At 50.4% G+C, this 22656-nt stretch overlaps 1 protein-coding gene across 1 annotated transcript in view; it reads left to right on the top strand.

The window, feature by feature from the left end:
- The first annotated feature begins 6902 nt into the window (after nt 1-6902).
- Nucleotides 6903-22656, top strand: part of LOC143926815 (vomeronasal type-2 receptor 116-like) — a 67901-nt gene continuing 52147 nt past the window's right edge. Inside the window, exon 1 of the mRNA XM_077450857.1 lies at nt 6903-7643. Coding sequence (XP_077306983.1) covers nt 6903-7643 — 741 coding nt within the window. The remainder of the gene's footprint in view (nt 7644-22656) is intronic.

Here is a 22656-nt window from a genome sequence, read left to right as displayed (position 1 = left end):
CCATCTGCCAGAAGAACCCACAGCTCAGTGGCCATCTGCCATCTGTCCGTGGCCAGCTCCCAGCAGAACCCACAGGTCTGTGGCCAGCTCCCAGCAGAACCCACAGGTCTGTGGCTAGCTCCCAGCAGAACCCACAGTTCCATGGCCAGCTCGGTGACCCACAGGTCGGTGGCCAGCTGCCAGCAGGACCCACAGGTCAGGATCCAGCAGGACCCACAGGTCAGTGGCCAGCTCCCAGCAGAACCCACAGTTCCGTGGCCAGCTCCCAGCAGAACCCACAGGTCAGTGGCCAGCTCCCAGCAGAACTCACAGGTCAGTGGCCAGCTCCCAGCAGAACCCACAGGTCTGTGGCCAGCTCCCAGCAGAACCCACAGGTCTGTGGCCAGCTCCCAGCAGAACCCACAGGTCTGTGGCAAGCTCCCAGCAGAACCCACAGTTCCATGGCCAGCTCGGTGACCCACAGGTCGGTGGCCAGCTGCCAGCAGGACCCACAGGTCAGAATCCAGCAGGACCCACAGGTCAGTGGCCAGCTCCCAGCAGAACCCACAGGTCAGATGCCATCTGCCAGAAGAACCCACAGCTCAGTGGCCATCTGCCATCTGTCCGTGGCCAGCTCCCAGCAGAACCCACAGGTCTGTGGCCAGCTCCCAGCAGAACCCACAGGTCTGTGGCTAGCTCCCAGCAGAACCCACAGTTCCATGGCCAGCTCGGTGACCCACAGGTCGGTGGCCAGCTGCCAGCAGGACCCACAGGTCAGAATCCAGCAGGACCCACAGGTCAGTGGCCAGCTCCCAGCAGAACCCACAGGTCAGTGGCCATCTGCCAGAAGAACCCACAGCTCAGTGGCCATCTGCCAGCAGAACCCACAGCTCAGGTCCCACAGGTCAGTAGCCAGCAGGGCTCACAGGTCCGTGGCCAGCTCCTAGCAGGACCCACAGTTCAGTGGCCAGCAGGACCCACAAGTCCGTGGCCAGCTCCCAGCAGGACCCACAGGTCAGTGGCCAGCAGGACCCACAGGTCAGTGGCCAGCAGGACCCACAGGTCAGTGGCCAAAAGGACCCACAGGTCAGTAGACAAAAGGACCCACAGGTCAGTAACCAAAAGGACCCACGAGTCAGTAGCCAAAAGGACCCACAGGTCAGTGGCCAAAAGGACCAACAGGCCAGCTGCCAGCAGGACCCACAGGTCTGTGGCCAGCTCCCAGCAGAACCCACAGGTCCGTTGCCAGCAGGACCCACAGGTCGGTGGCCAGTTGCCAGCAGGACCCACAGGTAAGGATTCAGCAGAACCCACAGGTCAGTGGCCAGCTTCCAGCAGGACCCAAAGGTCAGTGGCCAGCTCCCAGCAGAACCCACAGGTCAGTGGCCAGCTCCCAGCAGAACCCATAGGTCAGTGGCCAGCTTCCAGCAGAACCCACAGGTCCGTGGCCAGCTCCAAGCAGAACCCACAGGTCCGTGGCCAGCTCCCAGCAGAACCCACAGGTCAGTGGCCAGCAGGACCCACAGGTCGGTGGCTAGCTGCCAGCAGGACCCACAGGTCAGGATCCAGCAGGACCCACAGGTCAGTGGCCAGCTCCCAGCAGAACCCACAGGTCCGTGGCCAGCTCCCAGCAGAACCCACAGGTCCGTGGCCAGCTCCCCACAGAACCCACAGGTCCATGGCCAGCAGGACCCACAGGTCGGTGGCCAGCTGCCAGCAGGACACACAGGTCAGTGGCCAGCTTCCAGCAGGACCCACAGGTCAGTGGCCAGCTCCCAGCAGAACCCACAGGTCAGGGGCCAGCTCCCAGCAGAACCCACAGTTCCGTGGCCAGCTCCCAGCAGAACCCACAGGTCCGTGTCAAGCTCCCAGCAGAACCCACAGGTCAGTGGCCAGCAGGACCCACAGGTCGGTGGCCAGCTGCCAGCAGAACCCACAGGTCAGTGGCCAGCTCCCAGCAGAACCCATAGGTCTGTGGCCAGCTCCCAGCAGAGCCCATAGGTCCATGGCCAGCAGGACCCACAGGTCGGTGGCCAGCTGCCAGCAGGACCCACAGGTCAGGATCCAGCAGGACCCACAGGTCAGTGGCCATCTCGCAGCAGAACCCACAGGTCAGTGGCCAGCTTCCAGCAGAACCCACAGGTCCGTGGCCAGCTCCAAGCAGAACCCACAGGTCCGTGGCCAGCTCCCAGCAGAACCCACAGGTCAGTGGCCAGCAGGACCCACAGGTCGGTGGCCAGCTGCTAGCAGGACCCACAGGTCAGGATCCAGCAGGACCCACAGGTCAGTGGCCAGCTTCCAGCAGGACCCACAGGTCAGTGGCCAGCTCCCAGCAGAACCCACAGGTCAGTGGCCAGCTCCCAGCAGGACCCACAGGCCAGCTGCCAGCAGGACCCACAGGTCAGTGGCTAGCTTCCAGCAGGACCCACAGGTCAGTGGCCAGCTCCCAGCAGGACCCACAGGTCAGTGGCCATCTCCCAGCAGAACCCACAGTTCCGTGACCAGCTCCCAACAGAACCCACAGGTCCGTGGCAAGCTCCCAGCAGAACCCACAGGTCGGTGGTCAGCAGGACCCACAGGTCGGTGGCCAGCTGCCAGCAGGACCCACAGGTCGGTGGCCAGCTGCCAGCAGGACCCACAGCTCGGTGGCCAGCTGCCAGAAGAACCCACAGCTCAGTGGCCATCTGCCGGAAGAACCCACAGCTCAGTGGCCATCTGCCAGCAGAACCCACGGCTCAGGTCCCACAGGTCTGTGGCCAGCAGGGCTCACAGGTCCGTGGCCAGCTCCCAGCAGGACCCACAGTTTAGTGGCCAGCAGGACCCACAAGTCCATGGCCAGCTCCCAGCAGGACCCACAGGTCAGTGGCCAGCAGGACCCACAGGTCAATGGCCAGCAGGACCCACAGGTCAGTGGCCAAAAGGACCCACAGTTCAGTAGCCAAAAGGACCCACAGGTCAATAACCAAAAGGACCCACGAGTCAATAGCCAAAAGGACTCACAGGTCATTAGTCAAAAGGACCCACAGGTCAGTGGCCAAAAGGACCCACAGGCCAGCTGCCAGCAGGACCCACAGGACCGTGGCCAGCTCCCACCAGGACCTACGGGCCAGCTGTCAGCAGGACCCACAGGTCAGTGGCCAGTTGACAGCAGGACCCACAGATTTGTGGCCAGCAGGACCCACAGGTTTGTGGCCAGCTCCCAGCAGGACCCACAGGCCGTCTGCCAGCAGGACCCACAGGTCAGTGGCCAGCTGCCAGCAGGACCCACAGGTCAGTGGCCATCTCCCAGCAGGACCCACAGGTCAGTGGACAGCAGGACCCACAGGTCCGTGGCCATATCCCAGCAGGACCCACAGCCCACAGGCTGTGGATCCTGCTGGGTACTGTCCACGGACTTGTGGGTCCTGCTGGGAGCCGACCATGGCATATGGGTCCATCTGGCCTGTAGGCCATGGGCAGCTCCCAGCAGGATTCACAGGCCATGGGCAAGGTAAATGAGGTGTATGGGGGAGATCAATAGGATGATTGATCATGTGGGGGTGTCAGGGTCTCTCATTCACCTCAGCTTGCTCGGCAGTTGCTAGCTCAGAGCTCAGCAGGACAGATTCTCTCTTCCTCCATCTCCTTGCATGGCTTCCTCTAATCCTGTGGGGTGGGCGATTTTGCTCCTGGTCCTTAGCTCTGCTCAACTTTGTCCACAGTACTGTTACTGTACTGTCTGCAGCGGCAAGCCAAAAGATCCGACCATGGCGAGAGGAGTTGTAGCACGAACTCAAAAGCTGGCTGCTCTGCTCTCCAGACTGACTCCACCCACTGGGAGCAGGGTGAGAGAGCTTGAGCACGCAGCCGCTGCCTCGGACTACAACTCCCACAAACAACAGCAGCGGCCATGCACATAACATCACCTGGGCTAGCCTTGTACTCGAGGCTCTGACTGGCTCAGAGAGACTGTCAGGAGAAAAGTGATTGTGGTGGACACTGGGACAGCTGCGGCGCCGGCGGACGTTATTCGGGTTACACTTGGGGGGGGCACACAGTAAAATTGGGGCCAACACTAGTGACGCCAATGTCCACCATTCTATCCCCCTCATCACTGTAGACCATTCTGTCCCCACCATCACTGTCCACCATTCTGCCCCCCCTCATCACTGTCCACCATTCTGCCCCCCCTCATCACTGTCCACCATTCTGTCCCCCTCATCACTGTCTGCTATTCTGTCCCCTTATCACTGACCATCATTCTGTCCCTACCATAACTGTGTGCCATTGCCTCCCCACCATCACTGTTCACCATTCTGTCCCCCACCATCACTGTCCGCCATTCTGTCCCCCTCGTTACTGTCCGCCATTCTGTCCCCCTCGTTACTGTCTTCCATTCTGTCCCCCTCGTTACTGCCCACCATACTGTCCCCCTCGTTACTGCCCACTATTCTGTCCCTATCATCTCTGTCCATCATCTGTGCCCCCACCATCTCTGTCCACAATCTTTTCCCCCTCATAGCATACTTCTGCTCTGTTCCCCGCTATCAATGCCCTTCCAGCTTTATAAACCTACCCGAGTGACAGCATCCCAGCCAGCAACCAATGTGAGGAGGAGGGCAGGCTGTACACTGACAGAGGACAGGAGGACCAGGACAGGACATTACGAATACTTCGTAATGCCATTTGGTCTTTACAACGCTCCGGCAGTTTATCAGGAAATCATCAACGATCTCGCCCAAGATATGTTGCAGCAATGTGTGGTGGTTTATCTTGATGATATTCTCATATTTTCTAAATCCTTAGAGAGCCACCACACAGATGTCTCCCATGTGCTACAGAGACTGAGAGATGATAACCTGTATTATGAATTGGAGAGTTCCATCTTGAACAGGTTACTTTTCTGGGTTATGTCATTTCGACTGCCCGTTTTCCGATGGACCCAGAGAAGCTATCTGCAGTTCTACAGTGGCCTTTACCCATAAGAATCTCACATTCTTGTCTTAGGCAATCTCCCGGAAGGGCACAATGGGCTCTTTTTCTGTCAAGCTTCAATAACATAGTCTCATTCATACCCGGTACTAAGAACATAGAGGCTGACAGTTTTCCTTCCAAGATGGAGTCAGTTCCTGTGATACCCCCCAATCATATTCTGGCCACTGTTCATACTAGTCTCACTTGACCTTTAGGTGAGAGAATTCTTGCCACCCAGATCCATTCTCATTCTGAGAAACCTGAGAATCTCCAGACTGCTTTGCTCCAGACTTACCATTCTCCCAAGGCAGCTGGCCACCCAGGGAAGAATCAACTCATTTGGACTATTTCTCAACAATTCTGGTGGCCTAGTCTCCAAATTGATGTAACCACCTTCATAGCCACCTGTGTGTGCTCAGCGTAAGACACTGCAACACTTTCCAGTGGACCTCCCACAACCCGTACCGGATAGAGAGAGGCCTTGGACCCACCTGTCTATGGATTTATTGTAGAGTTACCCAACTCGCAGGGCAACACAGTGATTCTTCTGGCGGTTGACCAGTTCTCGAAAGTGTCACATTGTATTCCGCTTAAGAAGTTACCCACATCCAAAGAACTGCTATCCATTTTTTCTCAGGAGATCTTTTGGTTGCATGAGCTACCCAAGGTTATCATCAGGGGGTCATCAGGGGTAGTCAGTTTGTTTCCAGGTTATAGCAAGCCTTTTGTGCACAGTTGTAAATTCAGCTTTCCTTCTCTGTGTATCACCTTGAATCCAATGGGGGCCACAGAGCGAGCCAACCAGGCCTTGGAGCAGTTTCTATGCTGCTATATCTCTGACCACCATAACAACTGGTCAGACCTCTTACACTAGGCGGAGTTTGCTCACAATAGTGTCATCAATACGGCTTCTTGATTACCCTTGATATGCCATGGTGGTTCTCTGCTCCATGCAGCTCTCACCATCCAATCCAGCCATGTGCCCTGGGGGTTCTATGCCGCTTACAGTTCTCACCCCTGATGTGTCATGGGGGCTTTTTGCCCCCCACTGCTCTTACCCCCTGGTCCAGCCATGTGCCATGTGCCCTGGTGACTCTATGCCCCTACAGTTCTCACCTCCCAATCCAGCCATGTGCCCTGGTGGCTATCTGCCTTCCATAGCTCTCACTTCCTGATCCAGCCATGTGGGCTCTCTGTTCCCCCCGCAGCTCTAACCTCCAAATCTAGCCATGTGCCCTGGTTGCTCTTTGCCCCCGCAGCTCTCACCTCCAGATTCAGCCATGGTGGCTCTCTTTGCTCCACAGCTCTTACCTCCCAATACAGAAATGTGCCATTGTGGCTCTCTGCACCCCACAGCTCTCACCTCCTGATCCAGCCATGTGCCATGTGCTCTCTTGGCTCTCTTCCCTCCACAGCTTTTACCTCCCAATCCAATCATATCAGCTATGTGCCGCAGCGGCTTTCACCTCCTGCTCCAGCAGCTCTCTGCCCCCCCCCCCCCCGCCCCGCACTCTGCATTACCGGAGCTCTAGAAGTCTTATAACAACTTATAGTGGTGGGGTGACAGAGAGCAGCTGAATTGGGAGTAGTACAGTAAGAGCTCACCTACCAATCCAGCCACATGGTGAGCACTCCCATAAGCATGTAAATGACCTTCTTCAGTTCCTACTCTCCGCACTTCTCCCTGCTCCACCCCCTGACTGTATAAGAGCCAGAACTACAGAGGAACCATTGAGTATTAATGCAAGTTGACAATACTGACTGTAAGCGAGCATTAAGAACAGACCTGAGAAAATATTGGGTGGTATACATCCACCATAAAATTGATTTGCGGTGGAACCCTTGAAGGTTTCTAGCGGAATCCCAGATGAGAAACACTGGTCTGTATAATGCCATCCCATTAAAAATGTTCTCAATGTCTTATCCAGATCAGTTATCGAGTCACCGACTCTCGGCTGAGTGATGGCAAAATGTATCCAACTTTATTCCGTATGACCCCAGACGATCGGGTCCATTATACAGCCCTTATAAAACTGTTGCAGCATTTTGGGTGGAACTGGGTTGGAATATTAACATCATGGGATGGCAGCGGTGAGGAGGAGGCCCAAGAGCTGAGCAAGATGATGAGCCAACACAGGATCTGTATAGAATATATCACTAAAATCCAGGACATTTTGGAAAATAATAATCGCAGAATCATCAATAATATTCTTGGTAAATCAACAGCTAAAGTTGTCATAGTGTGTGGAACTGCCACAATGCACTTTTTTACTTATATATCCTCGATTTTAAATCGGATCACATTGATTTTCCCACCTTCATGGAATAAACTAATTAGTATAAATGAAAAGAACTCTATAAAAGTCAACCGCAGCTTCATATTTGTTTGGCCACGACAAATGTCCGTAAACCCCAATATTTATCCTGATGGTTTCAAAGTCTTCGATTGCTTACATGACCCGATAATGGAAGATCTTTGGCTTTATTTGTTTAAATGCCTTTCCCCAAACGATAATAAAACTCGCATGTTTTTTTTAGTGTATGGTTTTCGGCCAAAATTGTGTATCAGTACAAAAGATGTGTCCTCCATATTAACTGGTAATACATCAATACCTTCCTATGCATACACGGCTGTACATGTTCTGGCCAAAGCACTACATGACATGTACTACATGAAAAAATTATCTGAACACAATGGATTCCAGCACAGAGTAAGTTGGAAAATAAGTGTTTATATTACTCTGGCCTTGTCCTATATTATATGTGTAGTGGCGGCTCCTGAAGAGCACACGCTATGCGTTTTTTCAAAGTTAAAGTTATGCCTAAACTGCAGTTTGGTTTGGGGACAATTGTCTAAATTTAGACTTCGGCATCAGTCTGACAGGACTGTGATGTCAGGCCACCTTGAGGCGAGGTGACAGATGCACACCGTAGGGATCAGGAGTGAACCGCAAAGGTTGTGGACCCTAAGGATGACTGCTGTGGATGGAGACATATCCCACCAAGGTTAGAGCGTAAGATTCCCTGGGGCGCGGAGTCTAAGAGCCAGCAGGTGTTCACCAGAGCCTTTAGTGGTGAGGATGAACTTGGCTGCAACTGGCTCCAGGTTGCGACCCCCAGGGTCCCCCAGCTCGCACCCACAGTAGGCAACAGGAGGATAGGGATAGTGAGGGATAAAGCCAAGGTCGGGGCCACAAGCAGACAGGAATAGCCAGGGACACGCCAATAGGTCAGGATCACAGGCAAACAGGAATAGTCAAGGACACGCCAAAGTCGGTAACGGAACAACAGAAGAGCACACGGCAGGTAACAGGAAGCTAAACACACAAAGGAATACACAATGGTTGATCAGCAGGGCTGGCCTGCAGTGCACAGGTTAATATAGAGTTCTCTGATAGGAGCTAGGGTGGAGTCATGCCAGAGGATGGATTACAAAAGCAGTCAGGTGAGGGTCGGCTGGTCTCTAGAGATAAACACATGGAAACAGGTAAGCAGACGAACTCTATTGCATAACCATGACATGTGAGATCTTCAGCCTGGCCAAAGGGGGTACTGTCTCTTCTGGCAGGCATGGGACTATTGTCTGGTTAGGTGCTTAAGTTACTCTCTCTCGGAGCCTGCCCAGTGGGAGGTGCTCTCTCGCTGCGCTTTCTGGGAGAGGGTATTTAAGATGCGGACGTCACGTGGTTCGGGATTCCGCTCTAGAATGATATACTGACTTCATGGTCCTGGTACTCCTGACCAGCCCCCAGGAAGGTCATAGCCTGGGGTGCAGATCCACCCAATTTTGATGTCTCGGGGCTGGCTAGCCAGAGGCAAGGAAACTAAAGAACGATTCTAAGGTGGTTGGGTGCCGTCTCCGGTTTGGGAGAGACCCAGTGACTTCAAGCATTCCAGGGGATGACTCTTCAGAAGAAGACCACGTACGGGTTGGTTTCTTAGTAAGAGCCTGGAAGCGCTGAGGTACCCGAGAGAATCCGGTCTTGTGGATATCGCCAAGCTGCCTGAAAGATCCAGGTATCCTACGAGTGTTTTCAAGCTTAGTTTCCCTATGTGTTCAACAACAACGTCTGTGGCAGAGACTTTGTTCCCGAGTTAAGCCCCTTGTTGGCTGCTAGGCCTTGTGAGAAAGGGACTGTCCAACCTGAGTGATCATCCAGTTGCGAATGGTTATTCTCTGGATGCAGTCAAAGTGAGCAAGTTCTTCAGCATTTTGACTTTGACACTAAAAGTACCTGAACTTCCTTTCCAACCCTCTGATCCCAATTTAAGAGACTGTTCATTGTCTACATTTTGCAAATAAAATTCATTGAAGTGGATCTGTTGTCCGTCTCTCAAGTTACTGGGCCACCTACCACGGGACATCCCTAGACGTGCAACAAGGAAAACAGAAGGTAACGGTAAGCCCAAATCTAACCAGCAGCTTCTTCAAGGGTTAGTGCTACATATAATAATTATCAGAATGGTCGGCAATCTCTCTCCTCTCGCTCACTGTCTGGGCAATCAGGAAAAATGCAAATGTGATGAGATATTTTTGGTCTTTTATTAAATTTTTTGTTTACTACCGTAATTGCTTTGTATACATCATGTTAAGAGACACATCAAAGAGGAACTGCAGTCCGCTCCCATAATTTGTAATAAAAACATCTTTGCCATTCTGAAGCTTCCCTCCAACCACTTTGGATATTATTTTATATATATTCAGATTCTGTAGTTGCCAAATATGCTGCAGAAATCTCCCTCCTCTGAGTCTGGCTGCAACCATTTTAACTGTGGGCAGCTGAAGCTGCTGCCTGTTCACTTCCTGGATTTACACAGACACACCTCCAGCTCTGCAGCTTTCATTGGACCTCATATGACTCATCCTCTCTCCCTTCCTGGCAATTTGGCAAACTCTCACAAGAGTGAGAGCTCTGCATGATGTCATAAGACTAGGCTAATGACCGGACAAGAAACAGTAAGTGGGCTGTATAAGGGATTTACTATCTGAAGTTATAACAACAAGGGCAGAAGATTTAAATCAATCGTTTTTTATTAATGTTTTTCACATATAACAGATCAAATAAGTAAACAAAATCTGTTGTATAGTGCAAGGTTGTAAAACAACAACATGTAAATAAATGTATAGGAGGAAACAGAATGATACCCTGTTTCCCCGATAGTAAGACAGCCCCGATTGTAAGACGTATCGGGAGTTTCAGAGGGGTCGGCTAATATAAGCCGTACCCCGAAAGTAAGACATATGTCTTACTTTCGGGGAAACACGGGGGTATTGCCGCCTCCCTCTCATCTAGCTGCGTGCCGCCTCCTGCCCACGTCCGCACCGTCCCCCTCTCCATACGTCGCCGCGTCTGCCATTTCCCTCTGAGCTTAATGAGCGCCGCCTCCTGCCCACGCCTGAGCCGTCCCCCTCTCCATACGTCACCGCGCCATCCCCTGCACTTGTCACTGCCGCCTCCTGCTTAAAATACGGTAATGCACACAGTATTAATCATACATCAGTAAAACATACACACTGGCATACTGGGGTATCATCTGCTGTATGTAACCCAGTGGGTATCAGCAGGTGTCACACTGGATTAAATACAGCAGGTGGTACTGTATCACACATAAATCTGTTTTATCTCCCAGTATTCCACTGTTCGTTCTTACCATTTTTCATTGTTTTACATGTTATGCAATGTTGTAACAAGATTCTTGGCACTTCCTTTTATAAAACTGTTTTGTGGTGAATACAATACTGTTCAGGTTTTTAATAAATGTTAATTTTATGGTTAAAACAAAAAATTCGACAATTTTTTTCCAATATAAGACATACCCCGAAAGTAAGACATAGTGGGGCTTTTGGGGATAAAAAGAAAGTAAGACACTGTCTTACTTTCGGGGAAACACGGTATCAAAGTAGGATAATGTTATCATTATATAGGCTTCCTGGAATTTGATCTATGGTGGAGGTAAAGGGTTTATTGACTGTCCCAGACACCCCCTCGGGAGCTAAACTGTCTGGGCTGGCGCCAACCCTATCCTCTTTAACCACTACAGCCCTGGAAGGATTTGACCAGCCCATTTTTTGCGATTCGGCACTGCGTCACGTTAACTGACAATTGTGCGGTTGTGTGAAGTTGTACCCAAACAAAACTGATGTCCTTTTTTCCCCATAAATAGAGGTTTCTTTTGGTGGTGTTTGATCACCTCCGTGTTTTTTATTTTTTGTGCTATCAACAAAAAAAGTGACAATTTTGAAAAAAAAAAGTGATAGTTTTTACTTTTTGCTATAATAATTATCCCCCCTAAAAAAATTATATCTGCCCCAGTTCAGGCCGATATATATTCTTCTACTTATTTTTGGTAAAAAAAAAAAATATATATATATATATATATATATATATATATATATATATATATATATATATATATATATATATATATATATATATCCTATTTTTAGATGCTATAAATTTTACGCAAACCAATTAATATACGCCTATTGTGATTTTTTTTAACCAAAAATATAAAAAAATAATAATATAATAATAATAAATAATAATAATAATAATAATAATAAAAAAGAATAATAAACGTATATTAATTGGTTTGTGCAAAATTTATAGCATCTAAAAATAGGGAATATATATATAAAATACATTTTTCTTTTCACTAGTAATGGCGGCAACCTGTGTTTTTTTGCGGGACTGCGACATTGTGGAGGACAGATCGGACACTTTTGACACATTTTTGGGACGAGAATTGACTTTAGATTGCAATATTTAGTGCAGTATCTAAGCTATTTTTGCTTCCCTTCTTTTCTTCCCCTTGCTATCCCCCCATCCAACCCACCCCCCCATCTCAACGCCACTTGTTTTATACCCCTTTTACACCTCGTTTTTTTTCCTATAACTGTATTGAATTTCTTCTTGTAACCATGGAGTGTTTAGGGAGAGAAATAAAGAAAGAGAGGGAGAGGGAGAGAAAGAAAGAGAGGGAGAGAAAGAAAGAGAGGGAGAGGTAGAGAAACAAAGAAAAAGAGGGAGAGGGAGAGAAAGAAAGAAAAAGAGGGAGAGGAAGAAAGAAAAAGAGGGAGAGAGGGTGGGAGAGAAAGGAAGAAAAAGAGAGAGAGGGAGAAAAAGAGGGAGAGGGAGAGGGAGAAAGAAAATGAGGGAGAGGGAGAGGAAGAAAGAAAAGGAGGGAGAGGGAGAGAAAGAGAAAGAAAAAGAGGGAGAGGGAGAAAAAGAGGGAGAGGGAGAGGAAGAAAGAAAAAGAGGGGAGAGGGAGAGGAAGAAAGAAAAAGTGGGAGAGTAAGGGAGAAAAAGAGGGAGAGGGAGAAAAAGAGGGAGAGGGAGAGACAGAAAGAAAAAGAGGGAGAGGGAGAGAAAGAAAGAAAAAGATGGAGAGGGAGAGGGAAGGTAAAAGAGGGAAGGAGAGGGAGAAAAAGAGGCTCAAAAAAGGGAGGGGGTGTGACATTGGGGGATGCTTAACTCAGTGGTAGATGCCTTTTCAGAAAGTTCACATTGAACAGGAACTTTAGTTTAAGGGCATGGTAGCCAATTTTTATTAAAAGGAACAAAATAAAGTTCATACACACACTTGGTTGCCCACACCGGGGTTCTTCTCCCAAAAACAATAAATGAAAAAATGCCAAGCCACCTGGCTCTCTTCAACAGTACTGCCACCTAGGCTTTACCCTTCAGCCCTCTTGGCCATATAACAGGGTTCCCGTACAACTACTGTACCTCTTTTCAGCTTCCTTGCTGCTCAGTCCTTCCACTTCAGGCTCTCATCTGTCTCCTTATGCCGCGTACACACGACCAGACTTTTTGACAGCAAAGGTCTGACGAAACGAGTCCGTTGGACAATTCGATCGTGTGTGGGGCTCCATCGGACCTTTGCTTGCCAAAAATCCAGCGGACTTTAGAAATAGAACATGTTTTAAATTTTTCCACTGGAACTCCGCCAGACCGAGAAATCCGTTCGTCTGTATGCTGGTCCGACAGACAAAAACCGACGTGAGGGCAGGTATTGGCTACTGGCTATGAACTTCCTTATTCTAGTCTGGTCGTACGTCATCACGTTCCAATCCGTCGGACTTTGGTGTGATTGTGTGTGGCCAAGTCCGTTCATTCGGAAAGTCCGTCGGAGCTCCGCCAAAACTCAGTCGGAAAGACCGCCAGACCTAGTCCCTCGAAAAGTCCGGTCGTGTGTACGCGGCATTAGATGCACACAGTGTCTATCTAGAAAGCAGCCCCTCACTGCTCTGATCCTCAGACTTGGGTCTCTGGCCTTCACTAGCGCACACCTGGACTCTCTGGACTCCTGGAGACCTCCTGTCTCTCTGGGTGGAGCTCAGAACCATGGTCAGATGTCTACAAATAGCCCAGCACACACCTGACCAGTCAGTATGCTGGTGGATCTTAAAACCTGGACCCGGGACTGGCGATTTCATCCCACCAGGATCGTTATGAAATCCCCAGGCTCCAGATCACAAAACGGATTTTCGCAAACAATGAGGAAACTGAAAAGCCAGTTTCCTCCCAAATAAGCAAATAAACTGGAGCCACTCAATCTATCTGGTTGAGAATCCTCCGTCCAAACCCTGGTGGGGTACCTCACTACCACAGGGGGTATGGCGGTTCCACATCCCAGTATATATTTTTTTGGCATCCCAGCTACAGCACTTAGCAGGGGGAGGAGCATCCAATGGGGGTAACCCCAGCGGTAGGTTGATGTTGACAGGATGCCCGCATAACACACTTATTGAGGCCTTAGAGGCAAACTCATTTACCTTACGCCGCTCAACGATAAAGCTAATTGTTAAAATATGGCAAACAACAAAGGCCATACTCAGGGCCGTCTTTAATATTGATTGGACCCCGGGCAAAACTTTTCCTGGGCCCCCCTCATACAGTTTTGCTCTCCACCTGCTCTGAGACATGCAATAAATAGCAGTTAGGCTCAAAATCAGTTTACTGAATCATATCAGGCAGCTATTGCGATTGGTTGCCAGAGGTTACAGTGTATCATTACCGCTCACTGACTGGTTGCTAGAGGTTAAAGTGTATCATTACCACTCACTGACTGGTTGATAGAGGTTACAGCACACATTACGGCTCACTGATTAGTAGTGATGGACGAACTTCCGACGGGACGTTTCGCGAACGCGAAACGCGAACGGGACCAAACGTTCGGGAAACCGAACGTTCGCCGCGGGCTCCATTGACTTCAATGGGAGGCGAACGTTTCAAACCTTCATGTCGAATTTGCAGCCACGTGGTAATTATTGGGAGGGAAAACGTAGTCCCACCACCTGGACAATGACATAATACATGTATGAGGTGAATTTGGGATCGATAACTACTAGCATTCTTTTTTTATTTGGGAAATTGTTCTGACAATTCAGGACTGTGGAGCGCATGAAGGCAATGGAGGAGAGGGAAGGTCAGGGACCAGGGTAGGCAAAGAAGACGGTGCAGGAGATGATCACCAGCAGCGTGACATACAGCAATGACACCTGCACCGTGATAGAGGCATCTGACAGCAGCACCTTGATACAGAACACTGACATCAGCAGCGTGACATAAAGCATTAACACCAGCACCGTGACATACAGCATTGGCAGCAACACCGTGATAGAGAGTACTGACATCAGAAGCGTGACATTAAGCACTGACATCAGCACCGTGATATACAGCACTGACAGCAGCACCGTGATAGAGAGTACTGACATCAGAAGCGTGACATAAAGCATTAACACCAGCACCGTGACATACAGCATTGGCAGCAACACCGTGATAGAGAGTACTGACATCAGAAGTGTGACATTAAGCACTGACATCAGCACCGTGATATACAGCACTGACAGCAGCACCGTGATAGAGAGTACTGACATCAGAAGCGTGACATAAAGCATTAACACCAGCACCGTGACATACAGCATTGGCAGCAACACTGTGATAGAGAGTACTGACATCAGAAGCGTGACATTAAGCACTGACATCAGCACCGTGATATACAGCACTGACAGCAGCACCGTGACATACAGCACTGACATCAGAAGCGTGACATACAGCACTGACAGCAGCACCGTGACATACAGCACTGGCATCAGAAGCATGACATACAGCACTGACAGCAGCACCGTGACATACAGCACTGACAGCAGCACCGTGACATACAGCACTGACAGCAGAAGCGTGACATAGAGCACTGACATCAGCACCGTGATATACAGCACTGACAGCAGCACCGTGATAGAGGGCACTGACATCAGAAGCGTGACATTAAGCACTGACATCAGCACCGTGATATACAGCACTGACAGCAGCACCGTAAGCAGCCCCAGTAGGAAGTCAGCACAGCACAGGGATGGTGTGATCCCCTCATAATAAGAACCCCCAGGAGGAAGTCAGCACAGCACAGGGATAGTGTGATCCCCTCATAATAAGAACCCCCAGGAGGAAGTCAGCACAGCACAGGGATATCATAAGCAGCCCCAGTAGAAATATGACACCGCTCAACCTCTTCAAAGAGGAGGGTAGGGGCATATAGTACGGTGTGCTTTTTTGGGACAAGGAAGTGAGCCAAATGAAGAAAGAAGGTCTGTGTGCTTGATTAAAAAAATTGTTTATAGACATATTTCTTGATCATACATCACGGGACACAGGAGCTTCATTACATAGTGGGTTATATAGGCACCTCTGGTGATTGGACACTGGTTGACCCTAATTAAGGAGAATTCCTCCCCTATATAACCCCTCCCATCCGGGAGGCACCTCAGTTTTTTCGCCAGTGTCTGGTCGATGGTCACGTAAAACTTAGCTCTATGCGGGTCCCGGCGAGGGCCGAAGGGCTACAACAAACCGGATCCATACCTCGGGCCGATATTTGACTCCCAAGATGGTATGGTACCCGGGCCTCGTTTGCCGAAGACACGAGGTTTTGCCTGTAAGTCCTCTCCATTGGAAGACTGGACTCTGGGACAACCAGACTTGGGGTACTGTTGACTCAGGGCGCCCGTAAGTTTCTGGCAGAGTTTTTTACAAGGCCCAGGTAGGAGGATCTTTTCGTAAGAACCCCAGATACGCCTGAAGGTTGGCTAACAATACCCGCCGTGATGGGTGAAGGCTGGAATTGGTCTGAACACAGCAATTCCTGCGGCGGGGAACAGGTATGGGAAGTCATCCTATATATTTAATATATGAATGGATTTCTTCACTGTGAGTAGTTGTATGTCTTACCTGGTTTCCACCACTAGATGGAGTAAGAGCAAGCCTGATGCATACTTACATGCCTTTCAAACAAACACGCTCAGTGAAATGCCTGGTTCTCCAGCTCTCACGTCTCCTTGCAGTCCCTGCCACAATAAAGGTAAAAGAGGGGTCCCACGCAGATCAGGGGGTCCCAGGTCACTCCTTTTGGGTTCTCCTCCCCCCCCCCGGATCCCGCGGTCCTCGTGCACGCGCGCGGGCGCGTGCACGCGCGCCGGGCGCGCTCCCGGCCTAATGGGGAAAGGGGGGGGGGTGTGGTTGCCAGCTGTGCACAATCAGGTGCTCTATGCTGTAATGCAGGCGCCAAAACGGCCGATTTAAAAGCCCAGAGCGTCAGGGGACTGTAAGATGAGGCACAGGAGCTGTGGGCTGTAAGCATCCGTGGGATTGGATCCAGGCAAACCCTAAGACACCTACTCGGCATCATATTGTGCAGTTAAGCTAATATTGATTTATTGTGAGACTTTAAGCACAAACAAGTGATTGCATTTTACATTAGTAACTCTGCTTTGTAGCTCAGTACTATGTCTCCTCGTAAGAGGGTTTCAGGGGCAGGTAACAAAAGCACTGGCAAATCACCGCCTAGGTCCAGGGGTTCCAAGGGTGCATGCAGATTACCATCCCCCTCTGCAAGAGTGGAGCCTGCATCTCAAGACGAGTCAGTGCCCCTTTCAGGCTTTGCAGCCTCTCCTAATGTCGCAGCCCCGGTCTATGTCACTGAGGACTCCCTTAGGGCTTCATTGGAGAGTTTTGAAGGGAGGATAATGAATTTTATTTCTACTTCCCTAAAAGATAGCAGAAAAAGGGGTAGATCCCCTCCCTCTGCTGAAATCCCTCTCTCAGACAGTTGCTCTGAAAATGAGGAGAGATCCCTATCTTTAGAAAGGGATCATGAGCAGTCGGATCAGTCAGAGGATGAGGAGCTAGTCCCCTCCTCCCAGGCACTCAGAAAGCAGGTGCAGTATTACACTGAATTGGTGCGTACCACATTCAGAATGCCGCCTGCTGAAGTCGCTACATCCTCTGTCTCTTCCCTGGGAGTCAGGAAAGCCCCACAGACTGCTTGTTCCTTCCCAATTCATCCTTTAATGGCTGACTTGATGTATGAGGACTGGGGACATCCCGATAAACTGTTTACTCCTCCCAAGAGGTTTTCTATGTATTATCCCGTGGAGGAAAGTTTCACCAAGAAATGGGGGGCCCCATCTGTCGATGCGGCTATCTCTTGTGTGAATAAAAACCTAACTTGTCCTTTGGATAATGCACAGGTATTTAAGGATCCAGCTGACAAAAGGCTGGAAACCTTGTTAAAAGCCTCCTTTTCCATGGCCGGCGCTGTGGTGCAACCTACAGTCGCAGCCGTAGGATTGTGTCAGTTCCTTAAGGAACAGGTCAAACAAATGTTTGAACTCCTCCCCAGCGAGGAAGTAGTGAAATATGCAGAGATGCCTCACATCTTATGTTTCATAATTGATGCGATTTTGGATTCTGTCCAGCAAGCATCCCGTTTGTCCCTTATGTTGGTACACATGCGTAGGGCTCTATGGCTAAAAAATTGGGCCGCTGAGATGTCATGCAAGAAGCATTTGGCTGGGTTCCCATTTAAAGGGGAACGTTTGTTTGGAGAAGAACTAGATAAATTCATCCAAAATATCTCAGGAGGTAAATCTACACTCCTTCCAGTCAAGAAGAGTAAGCGTCCCTCATTCAGGCGTACTCTTTCTCCCGAAGCGTCAAGCTCTAAACAGTGGCGACGGCCTTCCCAGCCCTCCGCTGCTAGAAAGCCTCAGGGCCGAGCCCAGGGACAGAAAAAGACTTGGGGGCGGAAGCCTGCCAAGCAAACCTCCAAGACCTCCTTGTGAAGGGGCGCCCCCGCTCGGCCGAGTGGGGGGAAGGCTCCTGCAGTTTGCAGGCGCCTGGCGGGAGGAGATTCAGGACAAATGGGTGATCTCTTCGGTATCTCTGGGCTACAGGCTAGAATTTCAGAAGATTCCACCCTTTCGTTTTCTAAGGTCAAGGATCCCCAAGGATCCAATAGAGCGGAAATCGCTACTCCTGGCCTTAGATCAGTTACTATCCCAAGGTGTGATAGTAGAGGTGAGCCCGAAAGATCAGGGTTCAGGTTTTTATTCGAATCTCTTCACCGTCCCAAAACCAAACGGAAGTGTCAGACCTATCTTGGATCTGAGAGACTTGAACCGGTTTCTACACATCCAGACCTTCCGGATGCAGTCTATACGCACTGTGGTTTCCTCCCTGCAGGGAGGAGAATTCATGGCATCAATAGATATCAGAGATGCATATCTCCATGTGCCAATATTTCCCGCGCACCAGAAGTTCCTAAGGTTCGCGGTAGAGCAACGCCACTTTCAATTTGTGGCCCTGCCATTCGGCCTAGCCACGGCCCCCCGAGTCTTCACGAAGATTCTAGATCCTCTCTTAGCAACTTTAAGAGTTCAGGGCATAGCCGTCATGGCTTACCTAGACGACTTGCTTCTCGTAGAGAGAACTATAACGAGCCTAAATCGCAGCGTCACCAAAACGCTAGAACATCTGGGCCGCCTAGGTTGGATTATAAACCTAGAAAAGTCGTCTCTGCAACCGACCACCAGGTTGGATTACCTGGGTCTCATTATCGACACCGCTCAGGGCAGGGTGTTCCTTCCAGGGCCAAAGGCCTTGGCCATTGGGGATCTGGTGCGCCTAGTTCTGGGCAGAAGATCTCCCTCTATTCGTCTATGTATGAGACTATTGGGAAAGATGGTCGCCTCATTCGAGGCCGTCCCATTTGCCCAGTTCCACTCAAGGCCCCTGCAAAGATGCATCCTTGCGATTTGGAACAGGAAGCCCCAATCCCTGGATCTTCCTATGCGTTTATCCCCCCGGGCACGCAAGAGTCTTGTTTGGTGGTTACAAACCAGAAATTTGCTAAAAGGCAAAACATTTCTTCCCCTCTCATGGAAGATTGTCACAACGGATGCCAGCCTGACAGGCTGGGGAGCCGTATTAGAGGGAACATGTTCGCAGGGAAAATGGTCTGCGACCGAAAGTCTGTTGCCCATAAATATCCTAGAGATTCGGGCAGTTTACATGGCACTCAGAGAGTGGTCTCTCAGACTGCGAGGCTTCCCGGTTCGCATTCAGTCCGACAATGCCACCGCGGTGGCTTATATCAATCACCAGGGCGGTACCAGAAGTCTGGTGGCCCAAAACGAGGTGAATCGCATACTTGTCTGGGCAGAAGAGCATGTTCCGTGCCTCTCTGCAGTCTTCATCCCAGGAGTGGAGAATTGGCAGGCGGATTATCTCAGCCGCCAGCAGTTGTGCCCAGGAGAATGGGCTCTGCACCCCGATGTGTTTCGAGACATATGTTACAAATGGGGCACTCCAGACGTGGATCTTTTTGCGTCCAGATTCAACAGGAAACTGGACAACTTTGTGTCAAGGACAAGAGATGCACTTGCTCAGGGGTCAGTTGCTCTGACGGTTCCCTGGAATCAGTACAATCTGATTTATGCCTTCCCCCCGAACCCGCTACTGTCACGGTTCCTGGGAAGGGTCAAGAGGGAGGCGAAGTCGGTCCTTCTAGTGGCCCCGGCTTGGCCCAGGCGACCATGGTTCGCGGAAATCATGAAGCTAGCAGTGGGCAGGCCATGGACCCTCCCCCTCCGGCCAGATCTGCTCTCGCAGGGCCCAATTTACCATCCTGCTTTACGCAGTCTGAATTTGACGGTCTGGCTGCTGAGACCCACATTTTAAAAGACCGTGGTCTTTCGGGGCCAGTCCTTTCCACTCTGGTCAATGCCAGAAAGCCGGCCTCCAGGCGTATCTATTACAAGATCTGGAGGGCATATGTTTCCTGGTGTGAACCCAGGAGATGGCATCCCAGAAGGTATGTCATTAACAGAATCTTGGCCTTTCTCCAATCAGGCCTTGAATTGAATTTGGCCATAAGCACCATCAAGGTGCAGATTTCGGCCCTGTCGGTCTTTTTTCAAAGACCGCTTGCATCACATTCCCTGATACGGGCCTTTATCCAGGGGGCTATGCAGATGAGACCGCCAGTCAGACCTCCGGTATGCCCATGGGATCTGAATTTGGTTCTCTCGGCCTTAGTAGCCCAACCATTTGAACCTTTGCATCTTGCTTCGTTAGTCCTCTTGACAAAGAAGCTAGTCTTCCTAGTAGCCATATCCACGGCTAGAAGGGTATCAGAATTGGCAGCTCTTTCTTGTAAAGAGCCCTATTTAATTATCCATAAGGACCGGGTGGTTATGCGTCCCAACAGGTCCTTTCTACCTAAGGTGGTTTCAGGTTTTCATCTGAATCAAGATATAATCCTACCATCCTTTTTTCCAAATCCTCAGTCCATAGAGGAAGAATCCTTACACACTTTAGATGTGGTTAGAGCAATCAGTCTTTATCTTCAAGCAACTGCTCAGATAAGAAAAACTGACTGCTTATTTATTCTGCCAGAAGGCCCTAGAAGGGGTCAGGCAGCGTCAAAGTCCACTCTCTCGAGATGGATCAGACAGGTTATTTCTCAGGCCTATAGCTTAAAGGGGAAGATTCCTCCTTTTCAGGTGAAAGCGCACTCTACTAGGGCTGTCAGTGCTTCTTGGGCAGTGCATCACCAGGCCTCCCTGGCTCAGATCTGTAAGGCTGCGACTTGGTCATCAATCCACACATTCACCAGATTCTATCAGGTGGATGTCAGAGGGCAAGAGGATATCGCCTTCGGGCGCAGTGTACTGCAGGCTGCAGTTTAGGTCCTCAGGTCCCTGGCGGTCTATGCTTATGATCTGTGTCTCCCTCCCCTCAACCTGAGCATTGCTTTGGGACATCCCACTATGTAATGAAGCTCCTGTGTCCCGTGATGTATGATCAAGAAAATGGGATTTTTATATACAGCTTACCTGTAAAATCCTTTTCTTGAGAGTACATCACGGGACACAGGGCTCCCGCCCCTCTTGGGTTTTACGTGGTTCTTATTGCTTTGCTACAAAACTGAGGTGCCTCCCGGATGGGAGGGGTTATATAGGGGAGGAATTCTCCTTAATTAGGGTCAACCAGTGTCCAATCACCAGAGGTGCCTATATAACCCACTATGTAATGAAGCTCCTGTGTCCCGTGATGTACTCTCAAGAAAAGGATTTTACAGGTAAGCTGTATATAAAAATCCCATTATATGGTCTACTGGTCACATGTGTTGAATTCCTCCGAGATCCATGCCTCATTCATTTTTAGAAATGTGAGGTAGTTAACACTGTTGTGAGCTAGGCGAGTACGCTTATCGGTCACGATCCCCACTGCTGCGCTGAACGTCCTTTCGGACAGGACACTGGATGAGGGGCAAGCCAACAGTTCGATTGCAAAGTGGGCAAGCTCTGGCCAGAGGTCAAGCCTGCCCACCCAGTAGTCCAGGGGTTCATCACTCCTCAGAGCGTCCACATCGGCCGTTAACCCAATGTAGTCGGACACCTGACGGTCTAGGCGTTCCGTGATGCTGGATCGGGATGACACCTGTCGATGGGTCGGCTGAAAGAATGACCTCATATCCGAAGTCACCAACACATCTTCAAACCGGCCTCTTCTTGCAGGCGCTGTTGGATTGGTACCCGCAAATCCTTCTCTGGGAGTGGGAATTGCTCCTCTGCCAGCGCATGCAAAAGCAGAATGCAGCATTTCTCGAAGCAAGGCCTGGAAGTGCTGCATTCTGACAGCCCTCTGCGACGGCGGTAACATTTCCGCCATTTTGTGTTTGTACCGGGGATCTAAGTACGTTGCCACCCAGTACTGGTCCTTGACCCTCATGCTTTTTATACGGGGGTCCCTATTAAAACACTGGAGCATGAAGGCCCCCATTTGCACTAAAGTGGAAGCGGTGTGGTGGCCCGGGTCATGCTCATCATCCAGGATAATGTCGTCCTCTTCATTCTCCTCTCCCCATCCACGCACAACAGGGATCCCAGAAAGGTTTAAAGCATGCTCTTCTTGCTCCTGCTCATCCGCCCCAGCACCATCCTCCTCTGACTCCTCATCAGACTCCTGTTGTTGACTTGTCTCAGATAGAGTAGCCCCCCCTGGGAATTCATCCAGCATTGCGACTTCCTCATCTTCCCGCTCCTGCTCCTCCACAGCCTGATCAATGACACGACGCAATGCACGCTCCATAAAGAAGGCATAAGGTACCATGTCACTGATGGCGCCATGGCTGCGACTGACCAGTTTGGTGATCTCCTCAAATGGGCGCAGAAGTCTGCATGCGTCGCGCATGAGCAGCCACTGGCGCGGTGAAAAAAAACCCAGCTCCCCAGAACCAATTCTTTCGCAGAGTTCATACAGGTAGACGTTAACTGCACATTTCTGCTGGAGCAGCCTATCAAGCATATAGAAGGTTGAGTTCCATCGCGTCGGGCAATCGCAAATAAGACGTCTGACCGGCAGATGGTGTCGCCGCTGA

Source organism: Lithobates pipiens, unplaced genomic scaffold (assembly GCF_037356315.1).
Source record: "Lithobates pipiens isolate NorthernLeopardFrog02 unplaced genomic scaffold, aLitPip1_a1.2 Scaffold_23, whole genome shotgun sequence".
In the NCBI taxonomy this organism is placed as follows: domain Eukaryota; kingdom Metazoa; phylum Chordata; class Amphibia; order Anura; family Ranidae; genus Lithobates; species Lithobates pipiens.
Note: the sequence above shows the minus strand (reverse complement) of the source record. Positions and strands in the feature narration are given on the sequence as shown.